This window comes from Rousettus aegyptiacus, unplaced genomic scaffold, assembly GCF_014176215.1.
Source record: "Rousettus aegyptiacus isolate mRouAeg1 unplaced genomic scaffold, mRouAeg1.p scaffold_m13_p_17, whole genome shotgun sequence".
Lineage (NCBI taxonomy): Eukaryota > Metazoa > Chordata > Mammalia > Chiroptera > Pteropodidae > Rousettus > Rousettus aegyptiacus.
Window position 1 is genome coordinate 3,208,610 of NW_023416292.1, and position 27,891 is coordinate 3,236,500.

General features: G+C 56.9%; 1 protein-coding gene across 10 annotated transcripts; it reads left to right on the forward strand.

Moving 5' to 3' along the window:
• CDK18 (cyclin dependent kinase 18) lies at positions 1-26,114 on the forward strand. 10 transcript variants are annotated; one of them, XM_016140645.2, is made up of 17 exons: positions 1-260; positions 9,380-9,439; positions 15,990-16,138; positions 16,309-16,448; positions 17,049-17,174; positions 17,946-18,063; positions 18,888-19,002; positions 19,191-19,285; positions 19,519-19,581; positions 20,199-20,322; positions 20,420-20,540; positions 21,310-21,407; positions 21,634-21,739; positions 21,862-21,904; positions 22,556-22,646; positions 23,011-23,088; positions 23,741-26,114. In XM_016140645.2, the coding sequence occupies exons 3-17, from the start codon at positions 16,133-16,135 to the stop codon at positions 23,773-23,775; spliced, it is 1,359 nt and encodes a 452-aa protein (XP_015996131.2). In that variant the 5' UTR covers positions 1-260; positions 9,380-9,439; positions 15,990-16,132; the 3' UTR covers positions 23,776-26,114. The 10 variants fall into 10 exon arrangements, with proteins under 10 accessions (XP_015996131.2, XP_036090315.1, XP_036090313.1 ...); XM_036234422.1 differs by having other exon boundaries at positions 17,952-18,063; XM_036234420.1 differs by having other exon boundaries at positions 6-260; positions 9,380-11,173; positions 18,007-18,063.
• The last annotated feature ends 1,777 nt before the right edge of the window (positions 26,115-27,891 follow it).

A 27,891-nucleotide genomic window follows, 5' to 3' on the forward strand; every position in this document is an offset into this window, starting at 1 on the left:
TGGGGCTGGGCTTTCCCCTTCGTCGTCCTCCTCCCCCTCCTCCTCCTCCCTCCTCTTCCCCACCTTCCTCCACTCCTCCCCTCCCCTCTCCCTCCTCCTCCACCTCCTACCCCTCCTGCTCAGGTTGCAGCTTCTCTGGGGAGCTGCTCACCTTTCCAAAGCAGGGGAAGCAGCCCAGATCCCGGTCAGGGACCCCAACAGGGCGCAAGGCGTAGGGCGCAGGGCGCTGCGCCCAGCCCGGTGGCCTCAGCACGCGTGCGGTGAGTCCGGCTGGCGGGGGCGCCGGGGGAGGATGGGAGGTCGGAGCCGGAGCCCCGGGCACCGTGGCGCCGGCGAAACGGAGCAAAGGTAAGCTGGGCGACTCTTAAAGGCGCCGCTGCTTTCGCCCGGGGCCGAGCGGTTGGAGGCGACTGGCAGAGCTGTGTGCGAGGTCGCGGATCGCAGAGCTGCGTGTTGGGCGATGGGTGATGTCCGGCAGAGGCCACTCCCCGGCCCCAGGTGCTTAGGAGGGAGAGCTGTTTTGCATTCTCAGACCCCCGCCCCCAGGGAGTCTCCATCGGTACTCCCTGGGGGCCCCGGGCGCCGGTCTGAACCCTGGGAAGCAAAGTTTTCCGCTCAGCGGCGAACCTGGTGCTTTCCAAGCCCTCTTCCTTCTGAGAAGGGCAAGGGTCAAGAGTCTCCCGTGAGGAGGGAACCCGTGAGTGAGGGGCCAGATCGTCGTCTCAAAGGGCTTTCCGAGCTCTGGTGAACTTTCCAGAGCGGCAGCTCGGGGAGATGGAAGGCCAGAGTCCTGGAGTGAGGGTGGAAGGACACATGAAGCCCTGCAGGTTCCAGCGCTGGGAGAAAGGGGGGGGGGCAGTTCGGGCCCCTGGAGACTGCTGCCTCCTCTCTCTCTGCCCGCCCTGGAGCCCAGAGGGGCCCTGGCCCCCACCCCCTGGTAGCCACTGGCAAAGGGTTAATGCAGTCAAGGGAAGGGGCCAGCCTGTATGCTAAGAAGATGTGGCTTGAGAATCCCGCTGCGTGGGGTGCGGGGGTGGGGGGCTAACGATCCAGGACACGATATGGGAAATGAGGTAGGGGCCGGAGGCCTCCGTTCTCTCCCCGTTGGGGCTGTGCAGGCCTTGTGGTGGGCGTGGGGCTCAGACAGTGACTGATTTTCTGTGCTGTGAGGTCGACATCCCACTAGGCACCAGTGGCCTCTAATTCTTTCTGAACCCCTTCCTGGCTTGGGGGGTGGGAGAGTGGGGCCTGTGAGGAGTCAGAGGTCAGCTCCCCAGGACCTTATCCCCACCCCTAGCCCAGCCCTCAGCAGTTCCCCCAACTATGGCCTGGGCCCTGTGACTCACTAACACCACCAGCTCGCCTCCCCTGTGTCAGCATCCTGTGAGATTCGGCATGTTCTTGCGGCGTTTTCCACTGGGGCTGGGCACACGGCACGTTCCTGGACACCGGCCTGAAGGAGCGGAATCCTCAAGGACGCCTGGAAAGTCTGGCTGAGAGGGCGTCCTAGTCCTAGTCCTCAGAGAGTCTCTGCCTTGGGCCTGGCCTCGGCAGGGAGCTGAGACGACATGGCGTAGGGTCGGGGAAGGTGAGGGGGGCTCCAGGCAACGCTGGTGCCGCTCTTGGGGTTTGAGTCTGTATCCTGAAGGTGTGTGAAGAAAGGATCACCTTGCCACAGCAAAGCTACTCTCTTGGGGTTACCCGGTTGCCCTGCCCCAGCCACCTCCTGTATAGCTGAAGAGCCTGTGAGCCTGGCCCCCCAACCCCACCCCGGCAACCTCAATGCCCATTCAGTTGCCGAGAGTCTCCCCACCGTCTGCCCACGCCCCACCCCGAGAATGGAGCCTTCGTTCTCCCCAAACGTACTGGGGTTTCCAGAGCCAGAGTAGGCTTCAGTAAGTTACCCGTGATTTCGGAATGCCTTGGTGGCTACCGATTACTGAGTATCAATGGGGTGCCAGGCAGTGTGTCACACAGCTTTACGAAGTAGGTGTTATTTTCCTATACTGCAGGTGAGGAAACAGACTCTGAGAGACCAACTTTCCCGGAGTGGTGCAGAGCTGGGTGGGATCCAGCACACTTCCATCTGATCCTCAGGCCCCTGCTCTCAGTCCCTGCCCCATCGAAGCAGATCCCAGCCTACTCCATCCTCCTTGGGAAAAGGAAGGTTGGGGGTGGTGCTCCAAGTAAGAGGCTCCCGTTTGTTCCGTGCCAGGCAGAGCCAGTTTCTCCGTGGGTCCCAGGAGAGAGGGCATCAGATCTGAGGAACAAGTATGTTCCTGGTCTGAGATCTCATGAGATCTGCTGCCTGCCTTAGAAGCCTCCCCCAGGGACCTCGGGGAGATGGAGCTGCCTTAATGGTTGGATTGCTTTCTGTATAGACCCAGACTCTGGCCTCTGCCGGCTTGGGCCTTCCTGTGCCCGGGCACACGGGCCCCACGCTGGGGGGCAGAGCCTGGCTTGGCTCCCCCCAGCTGCTACCCCAGCCGTGCCTCTCCTTTCTGGGGTCACCTCGGTTTGGATTGCATCTCTATTTATGTTCTCCCTGATTCCTTCTCGCTTTCCCAAACTGAGTTTGAAGCCTAAAAGGGAGAGCAAACCCAGGGCCTTGATGGAGTCCGGCACCAGCACGTACTAGCTATGTGACTCCTCTCTCCCCAGCCAACTCCTGAGCTTCTCCTAGCCTCAGTTTCCTCATCTGTGAAATGAGAATCATAATAGGGACAGTTTTTATGAACTACGTAAAATAACACGTAATGCCTGGTACGTAACAGATGCTAAATAACTGGTAGCTGTACTGTTGGTAGTTATTTGGAAAGTAGTTTCCCAGTTATGGCACCGTGCCTGGCTCGGGGGTAGAGACAGAGGCAGGCTTTCCTGATCCCTTCGGGCTGGCTCCTTAGTATCTCTCCTGCACTTTCGGACTGGGGAGGAAGGCTCTGTGTGAGAGAATGAGAGGGCAGGGTACAGGTTGGATGGAAACCTGCGAGGAGGGGACCAGGAATCTCTGCTGTGGGGACTCTTCTAGTTTCCAGGATGAATGAGGTAGGCACAGGAGCTGGAAAACCCGCAGCCTCCTGCTCCAAGGGGCCTTTGGCAGGGCCTCTGTTCCCTGGGGTGAGACCCTCCCCCAGGACTTAATTAATTATAGTCCCTGTTCTGCTCTGTTGTCCATGAGGGAGTGGCTGGCCTGCATCCAGACTCACCTGATTAGCTTCACCCCTTCAGGAACGAGTCACATTTCTCTTCCCTAGTGCTGTGTCCCTCCATAACCCCTTCTTTCCCCAACCCTGGACCCTTCACCTTCGCCCTCTTGGCATTAGCTGCTGAGTGGGCACTTTCCCATCTCCAGGGGGTGGGAGTAGACCAAGGGTAATCTTGTCCTTGACCCCACCGCTATGGACACACGCACAGAACCCGCCCTGAGGCTTGGTAGCTCAGGCAGAGGGTCCGGGACCCAGGATCGCAGCGGAGCCGGGCTGGGCCTGGCGGGAGCTGGCCAGTGGCACAGCAGCAGGTTGGGAAGGGGAAGAGCTGTGGCGCGTCTCAGCCGGACCTCCCGTCTGAAGGAGAGCCCGTCTGCTCCTGAAATCTCCGTGGTTCCGTCTGCAGAGGCAGGTGTGAGGTTTGGCTTTGAACCAAAAAAAGGCCTTGACACTTTTTGACCACATGAGTGGCCCTGATGAGACAGGGCATCCTGGTCTTGGAGACATTGGCCAAAATTTTGAAGTGACGGTGGTGACACCCCCTTTCTTGGAACTCTGGATGATGGTCTCGCCTGTCCTGCCCTACCCTCTGGCATTAAATAAAATCTTCCTTGAAAATGAAGGGGATGGGGTAGACAAGATGACTCTGTTCTTTTCTTCTTCACATGTCGAGCGTGCGTCTCTTGCCACTGTGGAGTCAGGACTTTGGGGTCAGCTCAAATCTTGCCTCTTCTATTTGTTAAGTGGTTGCCTAGGTGAAGAAACTTGCTCACCCATGTTTTAGTTTCCTCATTTAGAAAATGGGGAGAGTAAGAGTGTTACTTCATGTGGTTGTGAGGATTCCAATGGGATAAGGTCCCCAAATTCCTAGCTTTTTGTCTTACTTGGTGTCGTCATCAAGAGGTGGTAGCAAATGAAGTTAGTGGGCCACATTTGACAGTTCTCAGTGCTCTGGCCTCTGCTCAATCCCTGTAGAAACCAGGCCCCAAATTGGGAAGGAAATTGTTTTTAAACCACTTCTACCCTCCCTCACCCCAAACACCCTCTGATTTTATCATTCTCGTGGGACATTCTGACAAAGCGCCAGAATGATTTGTCTCCACTGCTTCCCTAAAAAAGTCTTCCTTTACTTGCCTTTGGGGATCTCCTCAGGAACCAGGGCTGCTTTTCTCTCCTCTGTCCCTAGCCATCCAGCAAAGCAGACCCTTACAGGATGACCAGGCCTAGCAGGGCACATGGCTGTCCTTCCCCAGGTCTTGGCAGGATCCAGTACCTGGAAGCAGGTAGGTGGTAGGACTTGTGCTGAAGGGTATCACTCACGACATTGGCAGCAGAGCGGGGGACGAAGCCAGGAAACAGGTCCCAGAGACATTCCCTGTTCCCGTTCATGGCTGGGCTGGGTGCCACATTCTGGGCTGAAGCCAAACTTGACATGGCTCTTTCCCTGTGCAAAGTGGCTCTTGAGTGGGTTGCCGATTCCCCTGCTAATGATGCCTGGTAGAGGGAATGCCATCTCTGGGGAGGTCCTTGCAGTCCCCTCTAGCCCTGAGGGAGCAGAAAGGGCACTGAACTGAAACTCACAAGCCCCTAGTTCTAGCCTCAGCTCTGCCCTGTCAACCCGAGTTGCATTGGGCGGGTCACTTCCCTTTCTGAGTTTTGCCTTCCTCACTTAAAAAAATGAGGGCCCAAACCAGGAGATTTCTAAAGCCCCATCCATGACTGCTGGTCTGCCGCTCCTGCTGACAAGGTGAGCTCTGAGAAGCAGGGGGGCTCCGCCTTCTGTTCCTCCCCACAGCACAGGGCCTTGGCCAGCCGAGGCCTGAGTAGCCAATTCCTGGCATGGCTCAGATGGGTCAGGAGACCCTGGAAGGCCTCCCCCAGGCAGATGGAAGGAGGAAAAGTGCTCCCGAAGGAGTGAGTACAGGATTCAAATGCCACATAGGCGCTGGATGCTCCAGGGCAGGGCCCGGTGGACTGCGGCTCTGGCTTGTTGTAGTTTGACCCCTGAGCTATGGATGGTTTTAAGTGGCTAGGAATAATTCCACAGAAGAAGATAATATTTTGTGACACTTGGAAACTATATGAAATTCAAATTTTAGTGTCCAGGAGTAAAGGTTTACTGGAACGCAGCCACCCTCATTCGTTTCCATCCTGTCTGTGGGCACCGTCTACAAGGGTTGAATTGTGTGATTGCTACAGAGACCATATGACCCTTAAAGCCTGAAATGTTGACTGTCTGGCCTTTGATAGAAAACGTTTGCCGACCCCTGCTCAAGATAATTATAGTTCTTCCAAGGCTTGTGCTAAACAGTTCTGGAAACTCAATCTAAAAATACTTTCTTTTCATTTAAAAAGAAGTGTTACTTCTTTTAGCATAAGCAATGAATGTTTATTATGGAAATATTAGATGATGCAAATAAGCAAAAAGAAGATCTTAAAGTCACCCACAATTTTGCCCCACTGCCCCCAGGGATAACTACTGTTAACATTTTAATGTCTGTCTTTCTGGATTATGTACAGTGTATATATATGTGTATTTGAATGACACATGTACATCTAGCACACATACAGCTTTAACAAGTTGTACATATCTGCTTTTTTTACTGAAAAACACATCTCAAATTATTTGCTGTTTCCAAGTGTCCTAGGTCTAGTAGGGTTATTCTAGTATCTCAGATCCTTGGATGACATCTAGACAGAGGTGCCTGGCAGGCAGTCAGCCCTGCGTGTGGGAGGCTCGGGGCTTGGTGGGGCCCGAGTCATTAGCACGGGGGTGGTGGTTTCCACCACTGGAGAGCATGAGGTCATCAGGAAGAAAATCTAGAAGGGGGGGAACGAAGGGCCAAAGAGGGAACTCTGGGGAGTACTGACATTCAGGGACAGGTAGAGGAAGTGAGTCCACCAGATACAGAGGGGTAAAGAAGTAGGAGGAGAACCAGGGGGCCAAGGGAAGAAAAGACAAGGCATAGAGCCTAGGACAGTGCCTGGTGCCAAGCAGTGATTTGTGAAATGAAAGAGTGACTAGGAGAAACCAGAGCCTCTCATTAAGCAGCCCGAGCTCTGAGCAGCAGGTGCCACTGATGAGGACATTTAGAGAATTCTTGAGCAACTGAGAGATGTCCAGGGGTTGCCCAGAGGGGGCCTTGGAGAGAGGGAGGAGCGGGGAGATGGTCCAGGCCGAGGCTGCTGCCTGGGCCCAGCCTGGTGGTGGGGAGGCAGCTTGGAGACTGTCGGCCAGGGGATTCTCTTGGAATGTGGCATGGGGTAGTGTGGGCCAGCCTAAGGGGCAGAGTGGGGGTTGGCAGTGGAGTATAAATAGGAATATGGTCTAGTGATTCTGGGAAACCCTCCCCTCCTGCCCTCTCTGCTCCTGAGACTGAAAGGTCCCCAGGGACGCCAGTGCTCGAAGGCCCCTGCAGCTCTGTTGCTAAAGTTGGGCATGGTGAGAAAGCCAGAGAGATGTTAACAAGGATCCCATGACAGGGTCTTACCTCTGGACAAGGGAAGGCCAAGAGTGGGTGACCTTGACGGTCTTCATTTCTCTTCCTACTGACTTGTAGAAGATGGTGAGCATCAGCGTCTGCGCTTAAGCACATGGAAAGGAAACAGATGGGAGCTCTTTCCTTTGGGGTTTAAGGAAGACCTAAGGAAAGGTTCTGGACTTGGGAATTTTGAAAGCACTGGGTGGTAGGTGAGGGACCTTCCTTGAAGGTCTTTAATGGGGGCTGCTAAAAGGAGTGGGAAGGGGTCTCCTTTGCCTGGGAGGTGAGGCAGGCCTTGCCTGGAAACAGGAAGATATGAGCCTGGAGGTCTCGCTTTAGCCTCTGGTCTGGGATGTTCTGTGTGGCTAGGACCACAGCTGACAGAAGGGCGCCTTGTCCCATCTTTTCACTTGGAAATCCAGAGCCTCCCCCAAAGATTGCAGGCCAGCTTTAGCTGGGTCTCTGAGGAAGGTCAAAAAGAAAATACCAGAAGGTGATATATGTACCTCCATTTCTTGAGCTTTAGGTAGTCAAAGAGAGCAGCAAAGCGAGTATCAGCAGGGCTGATGTGGGGCCCACACAGAGGGCCTAGACTTGGGGCAGTAGGTCAGGTGGGGTCATCTGTAGGGGTCAAGGCCAAGGTCTGAGCTTGGGTAGTGCGCCTAACCTGTGAGTCTCTGGGAATCTGTGCCTAAGGGATGGGAGCCCATGAGGAAGTCCCCAGGAGCCTGCCAACCCATCCCAACCAGCCCTGGAGGCCCCAACTCAGTGCATATTTGGTTGGAATCTCTCATTAGGATTGTCCCCTTCCCTAATCCATCCCTCATTGTGGTGTGGCACCTGCCAGCCCAGAGAATCCGCCTCCCGCCGCCCCCCCCCCCCCCCCCCCCCCCCCCCCGCGCACCATCTCCCTACTGTCAGGGGCCGGGAGCTGGCTGGAGAAGGAGGGTTAGCTGGAGAAGGAGGGTTAGGTTACGGCTGAGGCCAGCAGGTGACTGATGGTCTTCTGTCAGTGCTCCTGCCTCCAAACAGCTCCCGGACCTAGGAATTCACAGCTCTCATGTCTTCACGCACTGATCATGTGAGGGTTCACTCGGTGCTGGGCCTCGTGTCAGGCTCTGGGGCGTAATGATGAGTCAGACCCAGTCCTTGCCCTTAACAAGCTCACAGGTAAATTAGCGAAATGGATAAATGAACAGTTATAGGACAGGGAGTCCAGGGCTCTGCTTGGGGACGTTGAAATGCTCTGGGAGCACAGAGGAGGGTTCCGAACTGGCTGAGGAAAGTGTGGTTTCAGGCTAGAGAAGACGCGAGGGGCAGCGTAAAAGGCATCTGGGAAGAAGGCTTGCTTGGATTGGGCCTTGAAGATGCAAGCACGTTGCTGGCTTTCCCCGAGTCCCTGGCACGCCACCCCGCTGTGCCAGTTCCCGCGGAGAGCCAGGAGAACAGAGGAGGAACCACGTCCTGGGGAGTCTAGGGCTGGTTGACTGTGCCACCCAGGCTTGCTCCAGTGCAGCGGTCCCCAACCTTTTTTGGCACCAGGGACCGGTGCTCCTATGAGAATCTAACGCCTGATGCCCTGAGGTGGAGCTGAGGCGGTGATGCTAGCGCTGGGGAGCGGCTGCAAATACAGATGAAGCTTCACTTGCTTGACCACCACTCACCTTGCTTGGCCCATTTCCTAACAGGCCACATACCGGTACCAGTCTATGGCCTAGAGGGTTGGGAACCCCTGATCTAGTGTGCTCAGAAAGAGGGCAGGGACAGGCCCACCCCATCGGTGCTCAAGTCTTACGTACAAAGTGGGGTTGGCCTGACAAGCAGAAGATAAACCTAGGGATGGGTCCCTGGCCTGGCTGAAAGGGGAGGGAAGGACACCAGCATTTATTACACAAACCAGCAGAGTGTCCTGGAGATTCAGATGACTGGATGTCTTTGTCCTTAACGAGCCTAATGTTTATACATCTGTAGAGAAAAGAGGCTTAAATAAGTCGTTACGTTATAGAGGCTTAGGTCTAATTCATCCATTGGTTCATTCGTTCCACTAACCCTGCCTGAGCACCTGGCAGGTTCCTGGCTTTGTGTAGAGCACTGGGGAAATGAAGCCGACTGCTCTTGCCCTGAAGGACATCACAGTCTAGTGACGAGCCGCACTGGCTGCTCTGGAAGTGATGAGGAGGAAGCATCTTGTTTTACCCAGGGGAAGGAGGTGGCGTCACATGCAGCTTCTCAGGGGAAGGATACTCGAGCAGTGTTTGGAAGCGGTTTTACCAAAGGAGAAACGAGGAAGGGCTCCCGGGCCAAGTGAACGGCACGTGGAGAGCTGTGGGCCGTGAGCGTGGTTTCTCGCAAACGCCAAGCACGTTCCATAAAACCGGACCCTCCAGGGAAGGGTGAGAGCTGAGACAGGAAGGAGACAGGGGTCACAACACAAGAAGCCTGGTCCGCCTGGCCCTGGAAGTGTAGACTTTTTCCTGAGGGCAGTGTCATATTTAAGGATTTCGAACAGAGGTATGATGTCATCAGAAAGCCACTGAGAAAGTGAAGGCCTGCAGCCTGGTGGCAGTTAGGTGGGACGTTAGGTATCATCCCCATTTAGCAGCCCAGGAAACCGAGGTGCGGGAGTCTTTCCAGGTCACAGTGCCAGGAAGTGGGAGAGCTGGGATTTTTTTCCATCACTCTAAATTGCAGAGAATTTTGGAGAACAGACCTGGATGGCATATGACCCCCACCGTAGGACCATTCTGTCAGGTAGGACGCTGGATGGATTACCCTGAACCCCAGACACTCCGCCTCCTGATGAGGCTTTCTGCAGGTTAGGCCTGCATGCTCCCCGAAGGCCTCTTCCACCACCCCCTGCCCCGCCCTGGCTGCTTCCTGCATTCCAAACAGAGGCTGTGGGAATCTTCTCAGCTCCATCACTGTGTCCAGAGCATCTGTTCATTGGCAGGGTGACTGCAGGCCTAGTTGGTCTTGATTCGGGCCACCCAGAAGGCCCCAGTCTGGCAAGCTCTCATTACATGCTGAGCTAGGGCAGGGCGAGGTCAGTGATAAGGGCTCAGAGCTTCTGTTTCTGCCCCTGCCTCCCAGCTCCAGGCAGCCATGGGGTGACTGGCTTTCCCTGAGGTTTGTCGTGAGCTAGGGAAACTAAAGCTTCAAGCTGTGCAGGGCAGGGTCAGTTAGAGGATGAAGGAAGAGATGTTATCTGCAGACTCCCTGCATGCACAGTTCTCCCTGGGAGGAGGGAGTGTCTGTGAAGTCCTAGCTCATGACGTCTGCAGACTTGATCAGCCATGGCCTCTGGTGCTTTTGAAACCTGTCCAAAGGCCCAGCGTGGCTGAGGGACTGAAGTGGGAGCCGGGAGCAGGCAGCAGAAGGTATCATAAGGATCCTGGCCAGTCTCAGCCTTTGAGACTGAGGGTCAGATCGTCTGGGCTTCAAAAACTGGGCAGTTGGAAGTTATATCCCTCAGCCCCTGCCCCTGGGCCCACAGAGACTGAGATCTAAAGTAAAACAAAACAAAACAAAACAAAACAAAACAAAAAGAGGGGTTTGCGAAGCATCTGGCGCGTGTCTGGAACGTAGTCCGTGCTCCGTGGGCTGTGGAACAGACGGCCATCCCCGCTGTGTGCCGCCAGCACGAGGCAGAGGCATCGAAGCGCCCTGGCGAGGGTGGCGTGTGAAACGTCCTCACCGTGGTCCTGTGACATCGTGCACTCTGATGGAGTACAGCCACCAGAGGGACACCCAGTGGTCCTGGGGGGTCGGGGAGTCTTCTGAAGGTGTGGCCTGAAGCAGAGCCAGAGTGGTGGGGAGTGGGGAGAGCAAAGCCAGAAAGAAAGGTGGTTGCGGATCTCGAAGGACCTTCGGTGCAGGCTGGGGATTGGGCCTTTATTCAGGAGGAGGGTAAAGGGGCTCTTCATAAGGTTTGCTGGGGAACCTCCAGATCCTCTCCCTGGAGGTTAAGTGAAGCTGACCCCCTGCCCTCTGCACCAGTCTGCAGCCAAACTCCTGTGAGGTGGAGGCTGCCACCCAGCTTCCCTGGATTCTCTGCCAACCTCCTCTGCCTCGTGGTTTCCTGATGAGGGCCCCCCAGGTGTCCCAGCCCCAGGCAGGTGTGAGGTCTGGGGCCTGGCAGCGGAGGCATGAAGCCATGTCTGCACTACCTGGACCAGGGCCGTGGGGCCAGCCTGGCCTGCTGTGTGGAGCTTTCTCCCCTCCGAGGACAGGATGAGATCTGTCAGCCAGAACACTGGGTCCCCTAACCTGCATGGCTCTACCGAGTTCCTTAGTTCCTCAGTCTAAGCTGGGTCCCCTGCCTGCCTGGCCTTTCCGTCTGGTGACTCAGACCTGCCAAAAGCTCACCATGTACCCTGCCTCCCACTCCTCTTCCATGCCAGGGTCCCCAGGCACCTTACGGGCTGTGAGAGATCTGTGAGGGGCATGTCTGAAGATCTTTTCTGGCACATCTTCACACCTAAGCAGGTGCGTGAGACGGAAAGGAGAGCGTGCTGACATCATTGAGTGTCTTCCTTATGCTGGTGCTGTGTTGGGTTAGCTCACTCGGCGTCTCCACTCGCGCAGCCAGTGGACATCAGACACTGGGCCCAAACCCCACTCCTGCCCAAGCTGCTTACCCAGCCTCCACCCCCAGCGCTCCCCATCTCCGCCCCTCCAGCCGCTCGGGCCCAAACCCTCAGAGTCCCGCTTGGCTCCTTTCTCACAGCCCATACACAGCCCTTCTGCAAATCCCTGTGGCTCCACCTTCTGGATACCTCCAGAATCCCCCCACTCCTCCGGACCCCCACCGCTCCCACACTGGCCCCGGCTCTCTCCTGGACCTCTGATTAGCCTCCGCCCCAGCTCCCTGTTTTCTCTCCTGCCCACACAGTCTGTCGCCAACACCGAAGCCAGAGGGAGCCTATTAAAACCTAAGTGGGATCGCGTCGCTCATCTCCTCGAACCCTCCCAAGGCCCAAGGGACCCACCACCCTCTGCCCTGCCCGGGCTCCTCTCTGGCCTCCTCTCCAGCCACACTGCTATTTCTAGACCAAACTCACTTCTGCCTCAGGACCTTTGCTCCTGCCCTTCCCTTGCTGACCCGCTTCCCCCGGCCTCCTCCCCACGCCTGCATGACATCTTTCCAAGAAGATGATACCTTCTCAGGGAGGCCGTCCTCATCACCCCTCGCCTTTCACACCCCGCCCACTTTGTTTCCTCCAAATCACTTGTCGCCACATCTAACACGCCGTGCATTTTATTAACATATTGCCCTTTCCTTAGAACGTAGGTACCACGAGGGCAGGAATGCATGTCTGTTTTGTTCACAAAATTCTCAGGGTCAATACCAGTTCCTGGCATGTAGTAGCCGTTCAATAAATAATGGTCGAATGAATGACCAGAGCCAAAATGAAAAGAGAGTATTATATAACTTAATGGCCATCATACAGGTCGCTCCTGTCAGCACCAGCACTGAATCTGGCTCTGTCTGGCTTTTAATTCAGGGTGGGGGTGGAGGAGCCTCGGAGCAGAAAAGAGCACTTATGGCCTAGGCTGCAGGCAGGGGGCGGGGTGGGGAGAGATCCAGTTAGGAGAAGGGAGTGATATGGTCGCAGAGTGCGCACTTGGCAATAACCAGGAAACTGCTGCACGATTTTGAGCAAGTCACTTTCCCTCTCGGAGCCTCTGAGTCTTCCACGAGTCGGCAAGGGATTGGAATGGTGGGTCTGCAAGTGCCTTCTGCTGACATTCCAGGACTCCGGTCCATTCTTGCTGGGTGCACAGTGGCCTCTGCGCAAGTGTCGGTTTCTTCCTGGCCTGGCTCCTCCTTCCTCCTGTGCCACCCTCTTCTCTGGCACCAGCAGGAAGTTCTGGGCCAGCGGGTGTGTGCCTAGGAGGAAATGACAGGAGGTAGGCTGAGAACTTTACGGACTTACCTGGACAGGGGGGCAGGAGGCAAGGCCTTCTGGGAAGTCTGCCTGCCCACCCTCACAGCTCCCAGGAGGGCTCTGCTCCTTCACCATCCCCCCACCTACACCAGCCAGGCCAGCATCCCTGGGTGCCCATCTCTCTCTTCCCCTGGCACCAGTTGCACGGAGACAGCCCCACATGGCTCCCTGGCCTGGGGACAAAGGCCACACTGTGCCCATCCCTGGGCTAGCCTCAGGCTGGGTCACACTGAGCCCTTCTGTCCCCATATTGGGGCGAGGGCAGACGGCACAAGGTGACAGGCCGTTTTCCTGCCTCTCTTCCCCCTCGACCCCCAATCTGAGGAGCTGACTCTCCCAAGGGAAAAGTGACAGAGGCATCTTGTGTCTTGAGCTGGGGAACAACAGACCATTCACTGCCCAGTCTGCCCTGTCACATCCAAGACCCTGCCGGGTTCAATGCCCTGATTGTCCCCAGCAGAGGGAGGCATCCACGCTGCTGTGGTCACCACCCCTGCCACCTGCTCCCCTGTCACCCTCAGGAAGTCCATCCCTACATCTGACCTTCATCGCTCCTGCTACAGTGACAGCCACTTCCTCTTGGTCTCTTCTCAGGCCAGCGGAGGACAGCTGGTCCCCATCCCTCCGCATCACTTGGCCCCACATTCCTGCTCGAGTCAGCTGCCCGTTTCACCCTCCCTCTGGCTCCCCACCCCACCTGCCCCAGACCCAAGCTGGTGGCTCCTTGCACCTAACTGAACATGAAGAGAGCAGATGAGATTCAGGACAGATCTCCTTTGTCTTGTAGAAATTGGGGGCTTCTCTCCCAGAAAGCTTTTCATGAGGTCCCCTGCACTCCCCACAGTCAAGAGCAAGGGCGTGAGATTTATGGTGGCTACTGTGGATTCCAGAGCCACAAAGCCACCACCCCATTTCATGGATCCCAGACTGCAGGAGGGCTTTAAGCGGGAGCCCTGGTTTTAGAAGGGCGCGTGGCTGGCCCTTCTTGGCAGAGCTCAGACCTCAGGGAGCCAAGTGCCCGACTCCTCCGACCCCACATGGATCACTGTGACTGAGTCTGGGGCTTCAGTCAGTGCTGGGCAAACACTTCCTCCCCTTCTGGGTGCATCTCCTCCACTCGGCATATGCCCTCAACCCTCCTGCACGTCCGCAGCTCTGACAAGCCCCATCTCAGCCAGCTGGGCCATGCAGAAACCCAGACAGAATACCATCCTTCACGTGGACCTCAGGTACTTCCCCACCATGTCCCCAGAGCCAAGCCGGCGGCTCCTTGCTCCACTGGGGATGCTTTTTTAGAATTGCGTTTTCCTAGTTGCCATCCTCAGAATCAGACTGTGAGACCCAGGAGTCTGAATTTTTTACAAAACTCCCTGGTGATGCTGACGTTCCCCCAATATTGCAAATGACTGATTGGTACGATGGAGACATCTCCACTCCTTTGTCATGCTTGGAAATGTGAGTCAACGGGTAGGGCGTACCTGGGTTCTCTTGTCTCTGGAACCCATACACTGCCTCCCTGGGCTGGGAGCACAGACTGACTGTGAGGCAGGTGGCTGGGGCCCTCTTTGGATCTTCTTGTCTGCGACAATCCTGCAGATGGCTGGCCTGAGATATCATACAGGGCCACGGAGGAGAGGCTGAGGTTGGCTGGCAGGAATGAGCTTTGGGATGGAGGACTGGGAAAGTCTACAACCAAGGGGCTTTGCCAAGGCAGCTGGAAAAGAAGAGCTCTCAGCTACCTTTTCATCAGAGGAGGCCTTGCCAGCCCCCGAATTCCTTTAGAAGAGAGACCACCCTTTACTCACCACTGGAACCCCAGTGCCTAGCACAATGCCTGGCACGTAGTAGGTACTCAGTTCTTGTTTCTTGAGCTGAACTGAATGAGACTTCAGGGCCCACTGACAGGTAAGCTTAGCTGGCAGTGCAGACCCGAGGCCTGAGGAATGAAGACCTGGCCACGCCCAGTCTTAGGGCTCTGGAGACCTCGGGGCCACAACGTGGCTGCATTTGGGGGCAGCCAGGAGCCTTCAGGTTCAGGGAGAGGACCCTTTCTAGGCTGGTTGAGGACAGAAGGGTGTGATCATTAAGCAAAGCAACATGTTACTGACCCATAATTCCTTAAACCAGGAGGATTCAGGAGGGGCCTAGTTGCCTTGGCAACTGGGTACTGGCCAGTGACAGGGCTGAGAGCATCCTCCAGGAATGGCTGTGCTGGGTGTGTGAGGAAGTTGGGAGAGGGTGCAGGGTAGCCCTCTCCCATCACGGCGCTGGCCCCTGATGCCTTCTCGGCAGGTGTCGGTGGGGACTCCTGTGGACCTCTTGGTCCCAGCCCTACTGCCGCTGGGGGAGATGTGGGCAGAGTAGGATGAGGGGGCAGCCACACCGAGCGCTTATGAAACCATGGAGGGAAAGGTGGGAGGTAGGACAGCCCCATTCTGTGTTTTCAGGACAGAGAAGGAAGGGTCTTGGGGAGGAAGCAGTTGCACAAGTCTCGGGAGGCCAGCAGGATGTCCCCTCAGAGAACAAGAGGGCTGAGGAGCTGCAGGGAGAGAACCCCTTCTGGCTGGGGAAACGGCCCTGGGGGTGAGCAGCAGCCTGCCCCTGCCCCATTGTGTTCTCTGCGGTGGACGCCCTGCCTGCCTGGGACTCCCCGGGGGCCCTCCCTGTTTCCGGCCAGCTTCTGTGTGTCCCCTGAGACGTTCAGCTGCTCCTGGCCTCCTACGTTTCAGCTGGAGAGACGGGGCTGAGCCAGCTTAGATGCACACGTCCCCTCCCTCGTGTCTTTCCTCTCCTGTCTCCTGGGAACCCGGGCCAAAGCCAAAGAGGGACCTCCAGATGCTGGTATCAGGATGAAATGGGGTTTGGACCAGACTGTCACAGGGTTTAGGTCAAGTTGATGTTCAGCTACGAACATCAATCAGTGAGGCTTATTGGCTGCTGCTGTGTTCAAGCTCTTACACACCAGTTGGGCCAACCGGCTCTGGTCCCCTGCTGCCATGCAGTCCTTCCAGAACTCTCTAGACGTCCAGCAGCTAAAAGGTAACTGTCTGGCCCTGGGGAGGCCTCCAGAGTCCTCTTGGCACATCATGCTGCTATTATGAGCTATCCTTTGCTGTTCTGTTTGATCCACACTGTGACTATGTCCCTGGGGCAGGGTCCTGGGGGTGAGATTCACAGGGAGGAGAGGGGAAGGCTTGGGACCTCCCCTCTGGGAGCTCGGACTTTCATGGGGAAGACTCGACCCTGGCCGCAGAGCTTGTTGGGAAGACGGACACCAAGACCCGGAACTCACCTTTGGTGCCGACCGGCTTCGTTGCCTGTTGTCGCCGCCCCTCTCACTTCTCCCATTTCAGGACCCTCCGCCTGGTCCCTGCGGACATGAACATGATGAAGAACTTTAAGCGCCGCTTCTCCCTGTCGGTGCCCCGCACTGAGACCATTGAGGAGTCCTTGGCTGAGTTCACAGAGCAGTTCAACCAGCTCCACAACCGGCGCAATGAGGGTGAGGGGTCTGGGGTCCCCCAACCTCGCGTTCCCCAGGAGCCCCTCCTCGCTCTCCCTGACCACACCTTCACTGCCTGCCCTGAGGGGCGGGATAGAGGTGGGGGAGTACGCTGCCTCCCCTCCCCGAGGGGAGAGACAGGGAGTGGGGCTGATGCCTCTCGCTCTCAGACCTGCAGCTTGGTCCTCTTGGCGGAGACCCCCGGATGGAGCCCAGCGCCTTCTCCCCCACGGACAGCGGGGAGGAGCCCGGGCAGCCGGCCCCTGGCATGCAGTACCGGCGGCAGAGCCAGCGCCGCTTCTCCATGGAGGTGAGGGGCTCCAGGCTCCACCCTTTGGATGTGGCAGTTCGCGTCCACCAGTGTGTACCCAGGAGAGCGGTTGCCTTGGAGCCAGACTTCATGGGTTCAAATCCCGGCTCTGCCGTTGGTTAGCTCTGTGACCCACCCCCCTCCCCCCCCCCCTCAAGTTTCTCAACCTCTATGTGCCACAGTGTTAAAGTAGTGTTAAAATAGTCATCGTGAAGATAAGATGAGTCAATATATGCCAAGGGCTTAGAACATTCCTGGTGTATAGCAAGGGCTAGACAGTTTGACCGTTGTTCTCATACCTATATACATGCATCCAAGTATATGAAAAATAGGCTTACAGAACCGTGTGGTCTATAGGAATCTCGTTCTATAGATGGCGCTACTGGCCCAGAGAGGGCGAGGGACCTCCAAAGGTCACACAGCAACCCCTGCTGTTCACGTGTCTCCAAGCACATCTTTGAAGCCCGGGGTCACAGCCTGTGGTTTGACCTCGCTGAGGTTACTTACGGGAAAGCCAGGTCCAGGTTGAGAGACGAGGGTCCTATGACACTAGCTACTGGAGCAAACACTGGTGTCCCCATCTCATCCCGGTCACTGCAGGACATCAGTAAGAGGCTGTCTCTGCCTATGGACATCCGCCTGCCCCAGGAATTCCTGCAGAAGCTACAGTTGGAGAGTCCGGACCTGCCCAAACCACTCAGCCGCATGTCCCGCAGAGCATCCCTGGTGAGTCCATAAAGGGTGAGAGGTCACCAGGGTGGAACTCCCTCTCCCCAGCATGAACACATCAGTCCTGGTTTGGCCTGTCCCGCCTTGAGGCCTGTGGCAGTTTCCAGAAAGTTTCCCCGGGCCTCTGGCGCCACCTGCTGGCCAAAGTGGATTAACATAGCCCAATGTCTTTGGTCAACGTTCATTCCCTAGATAGGTTCCACCAGGGCTGGGGCTGAGTCCCAAGTCCCCTCTGGGTTCCAGGGTCTCCACCCATGTAAGATCAGTAGACCACCTGCCATGTGCTTCCCAGTCCTAGCTGCCTGTCATATTTCCTTGGGAGCATCTTCCAAAACTCTGGTCCCGACTCCAGACACCTATAGAATCAGAACTCTCTGGATTGTGAGGCCCAAGAATCTGTATTGTTAAGGGCTGAGCTACAGCTGATGAGAGAGGCTGTTGGGAGGTAAGTCCTGAACTAGACAGTCAAGGTGCAGTGGGGAAAAAGGCCCAGTCCCTCTGCTCTGCTCCTTCCCTCGAGGAGCTGGAAGTCTGAGCGAGACGGAGACAGGCAGGAGAGACGCGTGATGAAGACACGGGAGGAAGGTGTGGCGAGGCGATCCGCAGCCCGGCTGCCCGCCCTCCGCTGCCGGGAAGGAAGGGGCTCGCCCTTCCAGGGCGTCTTCCTTTATCATGGGGAAAACGGGGAGAGAGGAGGAAGGATTTGTGGCTGCCCTCACCCCCGCCACCTGCTCGCTGAAGGGGGTCTCATTACCTTTCCTCCTGGAGCCGTAGTGTCAGGACCGCTGGGGCCTTCAAGCTCACAGAGCCCTGTGTCTCCTCTCCTCAGTCAGATATCGGCTTTGGGAAACTGGAAACATATGTGAAACTGGACAAACTGGGGGAGGTAAGAGGCTGCGTTTGGTCTTCTCGGGGCAGCCAGGCAGGACGGTTAGGGGGAAGGATGGGGTCTTCCCCAGCGCTCCCTGCTCTGCCCTCTCCTTGCCCCTGCCACACAGGGGCACGCGACCTTGGCCTGGCGGCTGGGCTCAGCCTCTGGCAGGTGCTGAGGTGGGCCCAAGTCCTGGAGGAGGGCATGAGGATAGAGCAGCCGGTGGGCTCTGGGCAGGATCCAGTATTTTTTTATTTTCCTGCAAGTATTTCTTGTCTGAGTTCGAATCTCAGCTATAGTATTCACTAGCTCCGTGGCCTTGGGCGTGTTATGTGACCTCTCTGTGCCTCAGTTTCTTCCTCCATCGAATGGAGAACGTAACTGTTCTACCTCACAGGGTTGTTGTGAGGACCGAGTAGGTTACCGTGATAAGCTTTTGCACAGCACTCGGACGGTGCCTGGACTCAGTAAATGCCATGTGACTGTTAGCCGCTTCTCCTTCACTGCACCAGGCCTGCATTTGAGGCTGGGGTGGGCAAAAGTTTGCAGAGAGGAGGAAGCTGGCCTTTTCCTTGCAGAAACTCAGAGACCTACACGTGAACATCGACATCAGAAAGAACAAATTGGCATTATAAGAGAGGAGCACCTAGCCTGCTGGGGGCTGAGGAGAAGGGCAGTATACTCTGATAGGGAGGAGTTCTGAACAGCTTGAAGGGAACAGAAGGGGGAAGGGCACTCCAGCCAAAGTCACAGCCCCAGCAGAGGCGCAAAGAGGGAGGCATTGGGCAGAGGCGAGCAGGACCTGAGTGTGGCTGAGGCTACTGGGGTTTTGTCCCCAGGGCACCTATGCCACAGTCTTCAAAGGGCGCAGCAAGCTGACGGAGAACCTCGTGGCCCTGAAGGAGATCCGGCTGGAGCATGAGGAGGGGGCTCCCTGCACCGCCATCCGAGAGGGTACAGCGCCCTAGGGTCCTGTATCCTGAGAGCTTCTAGTAGGAAGGGTTCATTGACCTGAGCGCAGGTGGGAGCCTGGGGGCAGAGGGTCATTGCTGGAGTGGGGACCCCTGAGGCTGACCCCAGGAAGAGAGAGCGCGAGGGGCACATGGGGCACCAGGGACCCAGGCGGGCCTGTCTCCCCACAGTGTCTCTCCTGAAGAACCTGAAGCACGCCAACATTGTCACCCTGCACGACCTCATCCATACGGAGCGGTCCCTCACCCTGGTGTTTGAGTACTTGGTGAGTTGGGCCCTGCTGCCTTCTCCCTTGTGGTGGGAGGGCAGGGACGGCTCAGGCCTGGTTTTACAATCAGGTTCTCAGATGCTCGCAGGCAGGAGTGGGCCAAGGGCCCAGGCCCAGGGGCAGCCTGGAATCAGGAACCTGTCCCTTGCCTGGGCTTGGGCCCTACCCAAGGAGGGGCTTCCCACCAGGGGTCAGGACAGGGTGGGGCTGAGCCATGACCTGTGTTCCAGGACAGCGACTTGAAGCAGTACCTGGACCACTGTGGAAACCTCATGAGCATGCATAATGTCAAGGTGAGGGCCTCCACCCATCTTGGCGCCCACCTGTTCTCAAGCCCAGGACGGGAACCCAAGGTCCTGGCTGCTGAGGTTGTTCAGACCTTCAAATGCAGGAGGGAGGGAAGGGGCAGCGCCATTCAGGGAGGACCGGAACCGTGGAGCGCCCCGCCCCGCCCCGCCCTGCCCTACAGACACACACGCCTTGCCACTGTCCAGCAGTGGATGTAAAACCCCGCTCTCTAACTCTGAGCATCAGTTTCCCATGTGTCAGATGGATGCAGGGTACCAGCCAGGGTGAAGGGAGGCTTCCAGGGAAGGTCAGAGGGATGAATGGCCTCTTCTGATGTTTGTCAGAGAACCAAGCGCGTACCTCTCCACATGGTGGCGCCCTCAGCTTCCGGACTGCAGAGCTCTCTGGCCTCCTGCCCCCTCCTGCCCCCTCCACATACTTGGTGCCCTCCCCTTGGATGGCGTTCCCTGGGGTGGGTAGGGCTATGGTGCAGGCAGGAGAACCAGGGAACCTCAGCCCTGCCCAGTCCCTGTTACCATCCCTGTCCCAGCCATGGGGCAGAGGTGCAGGGTCTTCCAGGTGGGGACACGTTCCCACCTTCCTCTGCTCCCTCCTGCCCCAGATTTTCATGTTCCAGCTGCTCCGGGGCCTTGCCTACTGCCACCGCCGCAAGATCCTGCACCGGGACCTGAAACCCCAGAACCTGCTCATCAATGAGAGGGGGGAGCTGAAGCTCGCCGACTTTGGTGAGGGCTGAGCTCCCAGGACCGGACGGGGGTCCAGCAGTCTCCCAGGAATATGGGTGCCGCGGGAGGAGAGGTGCACTAATGTGTCTGTCCCTAGGACTGGCCAGGGCCAAGTCAGTGCCCACAAAGACCTACTCCAATGAGGTGGTGACCCTATGGTACAGGCCCCCTGATGTGCTGCTGGGATCCACAGAGTACTCCACCCCCATCGATATGTGGTGAGTGAGCTGGGGGGCTGAGGGGGCCTTCCACACTTCAGACTCCCTCTTGCTGCCCCAGGGGCCTCGCTGAAGAACCACCTAGCCTCCTTTGACTAACTAGAAGCCGGTGGCGTCCTGTTGAGCTGGATGTTAAAGGACGAAGTCTGAACCACTTTGGGTTTCCCTGGCTCAAAACCGACCCTCCAAGCTGTGCTCCTGAAATACACCCCCAGGGGCCCTCAAGGATTTAAGAGGGTACAGGAGGCCCCCACAGAAAATATGACTCTTCCTTAAGCATTAGTTCTACTGAGAATTTCAGAAAGGATGTTATTTTAAAGTTAAAATTAACATGCATTTGATCTGTTGTAGAATGAAAAATCAGTTCAATTTTAAAGCTAAATTACGGGTTTTTAATGAATGGCCTCTGTGCCTGGTGCCCCAGGGTTCTTTAGGAGAACGGATTTGTGACTTCTTTCTTCCAGTCAGGGCACACAACATGGAAAAAGTTTGAGACAACACTGCTTAAAGAACTGTCACATGGGTACTGGCTGTTCAGGCCCAAACCCTACAGAGTGAAAGGGGAGAGGTCAGGATGTCCCAGAGGAGCCCTCAGAGAGAAGGTGTAGTGGAGGGCAGGGCAGTGCTGGGAGCCTCCACTGCCCACGGTCAACCGCCCCAGCTCCAGGGCCTATCTGAGCTACTGTTAGGCACTGTGGTGGAGCAGCCCTCGAAAGCGCGGGCACGAGGAGGCCCAGCCTGACGCTCCCCTGCCCATTGCTCCCCGCAGGGGCGTGGGCTGCATCCACTACGAGATGGCCACAGGGAGGCCCCTCTTTCCCGGCTCCACGGTCAAGGAGGAGCTACACCTCATCTTCCGACTCCTCGGTCAGTCTCCTGCGCTCCCCCAATATGGCCACCAGGGGGCGCAAGAACTCCACCCAGCCTGGGCGTTTAAAGGGGCTGGGAAGAGCTGCTGCTCCTGCTCACAGCAGGGCGAGGATCCCTGTGGCCTTGGCCATTCTGTGCCTTCAACCCCTACACTGCACCCCTCCGAGGCGCCCTTGGCCATAGCCCCTCACCATGTTCTCCCCACCCCCTCGTGTCTCCCCAGGGACCCCTACAGAAGAGACGTGGCCGGGAGTGACGGCCCTGCCGGAGTTCCACTCCTACAGCTTCCCGCGGTACCTCCCCCAGCCGCTCATCAGCCACGCTCCCAGGTAGCCCTGCCTCCTACGTCCTCCCCTGCTTGTGGTCCTGGCTGTCACGCCTGAAAGTGGCCACACGCCCCGCCCTGCCACCCCACCAAGGCCAGGCCTGTGTCAGCTCCTTCCTTCTGCAGGCTGGACACTGATGGCATCAACCTCCTGACCAGCCTCCTTCTGGTGAGTGCGCCCCCACCTGGGCCCCGGGACAGGCAGCCAAGGACGGCGGCAGCCCCCAGGCCCCACGCCTGCCCTCTGCCCACCTCAGTGCTCATGTGCTCTGTAGTCTGACCTGTCAAGGCCCATGCCACTCTACCCCGCCCCCCACCTCCCAGGCCCAGGAAGACCACTGACTCCGCAACTGACTCCCCCACTGACTCCGAGAGGGCGCACTCGGAACTCAAACCACAGTTCAAACCCACTTACTAGCTGCGTGGCTTTGGGCAAGTTGCAGGACTTTGGCCTCAATTTCCCCAACCACAAAGTGGAACTAATTGTTCCTATTTTATAAAATGGCCATGAGGGTAAATTGAGATTGTGGAACACACGTAATATGGTGTCTGTCTTGAAGTAAGCATTCGCTAGATTACATGTCTCCGCTGCTGTGATCGTGGTTGCTTTAGCGTCTGCATTTCCATCCTGAGAAGAGGTCACTCTCCCGAAGGCCCGTTTCCGGTTTTCTCCTGGTGGGAGCTGGCACCTGACTCCAGCAGCTCCTTTGCTTTGACTCATGTCTCTCTCATCTTGGCCATTTAACTTAAGAGCAGCACTGCCCACAGGGGTCCCCACAGTTCCCCAGTCAGGGCCCAATAGCCTCCCTGTGCTTTTCAGTATGAATCGAAGAGCCGCATGTCAGCAGAGGCAGCCCTGAGCCACCCATACTTCCGGTCTCTGGGAGAGCATGTGCACCAGCTCGAGGACAGTGAGTGCTGGGGGAGGCTGGGGGAGGGGGAAGGGCCGCCTTAGAACACGGAAAGCGGCAGCAGGTGTGGGCCAGAGAGCTAGAACAGAGAGGCCAGAGGCCCTCTGTCCAGCTGAGTGGCCTTGGGCGCATGACTTCCTCTCTTTGGGTTCCCATTTGTGACCAAGGGGCCAAACACTGTGGATCTGAGGCTCTGCCTGAAAGGCCCAGTTAGGTGCTCCTGGGCCGGTCCTAACTGGAGGGCTTCCCCAAGCAGCGGGTGCTCCCGGCTCCACGCGCTCAGCAGTAATGGGGTGCCGCAGGCTCTAGGAGCAGGGCTGGCTGCACCCAGCTCTCTCCCTGCCTCTCTCCTCTCTCGTTCCAGCTGCTTCCATCTTCTCCCTGAAGGAGATCCAGCTCCAGAAGGACCCAGGCCGCCGGGGCCTGGCCTTTCAGCAGCCAGGTAGGGGCTTATGCCTCCCCGACCTCCTCTTGTCAGAGGAGACCAGGACAGGTGCTCCTCCTTCTTGAGGAACAGAGTGTGGGCCCGATAGCCTCTCCTGCGATGGGAAATCAGCATGGACTCCCTGATGCCAGCCACCCTCTGGGCAGCCCGCGGGGCGCAGGGTTTCCTGTCTCCTGCCCAGGCTTTCTCCCCCAGCGTCTCCCTCCTCAACCCCCACCCCAGACAGAACCGGGCTCCATCTGACACAGCCCTGATGAAGGTGCATGCTCCCTGCAAACTCTGAGCTGTCTAACTAGAAAACGGCAGAACTGTATTTTGTCTCTAGAACAGTCGATGGCCTTGGAAGTGACAGGCACTCTCCTTGCATCTAATCCTTATCTCATTTAATCTTTAAAACAGACCTTGAAGTTGGTGCTATTAACGCTCCCCATTTCGCAGCCATTGAAACTAAGGCTCTGAGAGGTTAAGTCACAATTTCATGCAGCTCCTAAGTGGCAGAGATGGGATTTGAACCCAGGACTGACTGGCTCCTGAGCACATGCTCTCGCTCGCTGCATCGGCAGTTCTGGAGTGTACCCGTCCCTTCTGATCTCGGGCACCCTCTGGCCCAGCCTTCTCCCTACAGTCCTCCTCTTCCCCTCTGCTCCAGGACGTGGGAAGAGCCGGCGACAAAGCATCTTCTGAGCCACGCCCACCCTGCTGCAGCCCAAGAGACAGGAGGTCACACCGAGCACAGCTGCGGGCGGGTTGGGGCCTGCGTGGCCCTCGGAGGACTGAGGAGCGAGGGCTAAGGCTAGCTCGGAAGACTTCTTGCAGCCCTGCTGGCCACAGCTGTGTCCTGACCCTGCTTCCCACGTGCCTCCCCGGTGGCCTTGGCCCAGACACCAACCCCTCCAACACTCACCCTGGGCGGAGGTGAGGGGGCAGGGAGGGACTTCAGACCCTTTTCCACCCCGAAGTCCTTGGACACCAGTGCGTGACCAAAAGGACAGGAGAACCCAACTGCCAGGTTGAGCACCATGCCCTGGATATGGGCACCACTATGCGCCCCCCAGGGGCCCCTTGACTAGTTTGGTAGAGCCCCTTATGGGCGCCTTGGAGCCCACATTCCTCACCTTCCCCTCCAAGAACAGGAAGTGACATGGCATCTTTCCGGGACCCTAGAATCCTATGTGCCAACATGTGTGCCAAAGCCCAGTCTCACCTGAGGGGCAGGTGTCCCTGGAGCAATAGGGGGAATAGTAGCGCAACCCCTCTTCTCATCATTGCACCTGTTCCCATTTCCCCACTCCTTGCCAGAGACCCCATGTGCTGCTGGATGACCGGCTGAGTCTAGAGGTGGCCTGGTAGTGCCAGCTCTGCTCCCGCCGCCTCTGCTGGCCCCGCCCATCTCCCCAGTCTGAATGGGATTGCCTTAAGTTGGCAGATGGTAGAGAACTCACTGCCCTTGGAGCGCTGACCCAAGCTCCTACCTGTCCGCCCTTTCCTGAGAGTGGCTCCTGCTTATCACACCTGAGTGCTGATAAGCTAGCCCTGGGCCAGGGCCCCGAGGAAGGCACCCAGATATGCAGGGTCACCCTGACACTGGCGCCAGGCTGGCCTCAGCTCCTGGGAGCTGGCACGGCCTCCCTCCACCCCACCCCACCCCTCCCTCCTAGCCCCTGTGGCCCTGTCGTTGCCCTACCCAGCCCTGGTACCAGCCTCCTCAAAGGGTGGTTGCTGGAGGGAGGCTGTAAATGCCACAGTCTGAGGTAGAGGACTGTGGGATGAGACAGGGCAAGCTTTGATCCTGAGAGCCCCGCCCCAGAGTATGGAGCGTGCCTGTGGTATCCTCAAGGGAGCCTCAACACTTGGCTGAATCTTGAATGGCAAGGCCAAGGGGAGGCCAGGCCCAGCCTTCCTATACCAGCCCCCGACCCACCCAACCCCCTCAGCCAGAGGAGCAGCCCTGGAGGGTCTGGGGCCGCACCCCCCAGGAGTCCTTCCACTCCTCCCCCACTGTACTCTGTACTGTGACTGTCCTGTGACTCAGCACAAAGGCAGATGATATATTTAATTCATGTACAGAAAGGAGCAGGCAGTCTCACGCAGAAAAACTGAATTTGACAGATTGATGCCAAAGACAGAGGCCTTTTCTGGGCCTCAGGAGTGTGAGTGGGCTGTGTGTGTGTGTGTGTGTGTGTGTGTGTGTGTGTAAAGTGGAGAGTCTGGTTTGCATGTGTGTCTGAACCTACCTGGGCTGTAGGAGGGTGCTCTGTACCCTCCCTGTTGTATTCCGTTGCTGCTGTGCTTAGGGCTAGACGTCAACTCTGGGTGTGAGGGGTGGGAGTGGAGGAGACCTAGGGCTCCAAGCTCTGCCTCAGGCCTGGGCCCAGGTTTGTGCAGAAGGGGAGGGCCCAGGGGTCAGGTCTCAGTATTGTTTCTTGCGTTGGGCAGATGCAAAGTTACTCTCAGCCACCTGTGAGCTTTACCTCCAGCCAAGTGCTATACTTGGCAATGAAATTGCCTGCCCTCTGCACAGTACCAGGGGAGGGGAGATGGTTGGGATCCGCAGGCAATAGAGGCAGCACAGTGCCGAGGTGAAGAGCCAAGCTATAGTGCATAGGCGGAAATCCTGGCTCCGCCATGGCCCGTGCCTCAGTTTCCCCTTCTGTAAAATGAGGTGATCATAGGATTAGTGTGGAGATGAAGTGAGTTAACACATGGAAAGCTCTCAGAATTTATTGGCCAAATCGAAGGCACCACGTAAGTGTTGGCTGTTACGTCGCCTGTCCAGGGTGGAAGAAAGCGCCACCCATAGAGGGGCGGGGAGGGCTGTGTGTGGGCGCAGGAGTGAATGAAGCCCCTCCTGTCTGTGAGAGCCACCCAGCCTCCCAAACCGCCACTAGAGTTTCAGAATTCTGATGCCCCTCATCCTGACAGATATATGTGCTAGGCAAAGTACTGTGAACCGAACAAGCATCTAAATTTAACTTTTTTTTTCTAATTTAACAGACATTTATTAAAAATCTCCTTGGCCCAAACGACTCTGTGAAACACTAAAGATTCAGAAATGAGTAAACGGTGCTCTCTCCTCAAGGAATTCACAGTTCGGTGAGGGATAGATAAGCCGATTGCAGAAATAATAGCAACAACGGCTTCGAAGTGGGGTCTGTCTGTTATCTGCATTTCACAGATGCAGAGAATTCCAGACAGTGCGAGCAGCCCGCCCAAGGGTGGGCTCCTTTGTGCCCACCTGTCCTCCCCATCCTCAGCCTCTGTTACCATCTGTCTTGCAAGCCTCAGAAAGTGAGTTGGACCCCCACCCTCTAGGCTCAGTTCACAGTTGGGAAGGAAGTGAATTAACATCAAAATGAAACATCTGATAGTTAGGAAGCTGGAACCTGGCCTTCCCCAGCCCCTCAGCTCTGCCTGGGGCGCAGACCTCTTTAGATGTGAGTACCCACTTACAGTCACAGGGCCTTATTTCCAGGTGTTTCCAAACTCTACTTACCCTCCTTCCTCTTCCCACGTCCATCCCCAAGATACTCAGAAGATGCGTGGTCCGGGCTGCAAGGGGCTTCAGGACATCTCGCCGACTGTCCCACTGTCATCTGTAAGGGACTGTGCCCCATCCCAGAAGATGCCTTCGTGCCCTGCCCTGCCCCCTCTCCCTCCAGCCCGGCATCTGACCACCGCCGTACTCTTCCCCTGGACCACAGGCCCGTCTTTCTCTGAAAGCACCTCCTCCCTCAAGCGTTCGCGCCTCCATCTGTCCACGTCCCCTCTACCTGGACTTCCCCATCCATCTCCCTCTGCTTCGAGCAGGTGCCTTCTCCTTGCTGGGACTCAGTGATCCTGCCCCTACAATGAAGGGGGACCCCACATGCCCTCAGAGTGTCTTCCCTGCTCCCGATTTACATCAGCCTATGTGCTCCCACTTTAGTGTTTTGTATGAGCCATTGCCCTCTCCTTTCAAGTATGCTTCAAACTCTCCTCCTCCAGGAAGTCTCCCTTGATCAAGTACATGAACACTATGGGCTCAGTTCTGTAGGCACCAAGTAAGCCTACACCAGTGCTGATACACGGGGTTCATGGGGGCCTTAGCCCCTTATAACCTCCATCTCCCAAAGGCCTAAGTGAAAACAATGGGCTTAGTATGGAAATGTGAATTCTAGGTAGGAACTCCAACACTGACTCCCACCCCCAAGCCTGACAGTGTAGGAATTCTTACAGCCTGTAGTCTACACTCAGGTTTTGAAGCATCTATTAGGTGTCTTCCTTGGGTTCAGGTTGCAAGCTCCCCAGATTGAAGAGTGTCCTGCCGTCTGGAGTGTGATCCATCCATGTGGGCCACCCCAGCCCCCAACTGCTTTGTTAGGATGATGACACCAGTTGTTGACCAAGTAATCCCTTTAGATTGTTGCACTTTCCAGCACATCGGTGCATTTTGCTCTGAAAACATCCTGTGAGACCGACGGGGCAGGTACCATGGCACTGCTCGCGGATGTGGAAACTGAGGCCGAACACCTTGCGCTTGGTCAGGGAGGTGACAAAGCCAGTCCTCCCACCACACACACCTACGTGCCTCCCTGCCCTCTGAACTGCTTTGTTTGCCAGCTCAGATTTTAATCCTTTCCAGTATCAGGGTTGTTGAGCGGTGGCTCCGGTGCTGACGGGAGCCAGAATAAGCAGATCTGACTTCTAATCTGACTCACCCAGCTGGTTCAGAATGCAGCCAAACTGGGGAAATTTGGTCGTGCTCCCACGCCTCCCCTTCCCCTTGTCCACAGCTGCTCCTCCCCCCAGCTCTGGGAGCTG

Coding starts and splice junctions, on each gene's coding strand:
- CDK18 (XM_016140631.2), top strand. CDS start 15,533: ATGTTCAGCTACGAACATCAATCAGTGAGGCTTATTGGCTGCTGCTGT. Junction 21,408..21,633: donor CCTCATCTTCCGACTCCTCG/GTCAGTCTCCTG, acceptor GTGTCTCCCCAG/GGACCCCTACAGAAGAGACG. Junction 21,905..22,555: donor TCCTGACCAGCCTCCTTCTG/GTGAGTGCGCCC, acceptor TGTGCTTTTCAG/TATGAATCGAAGAGCCGCAT.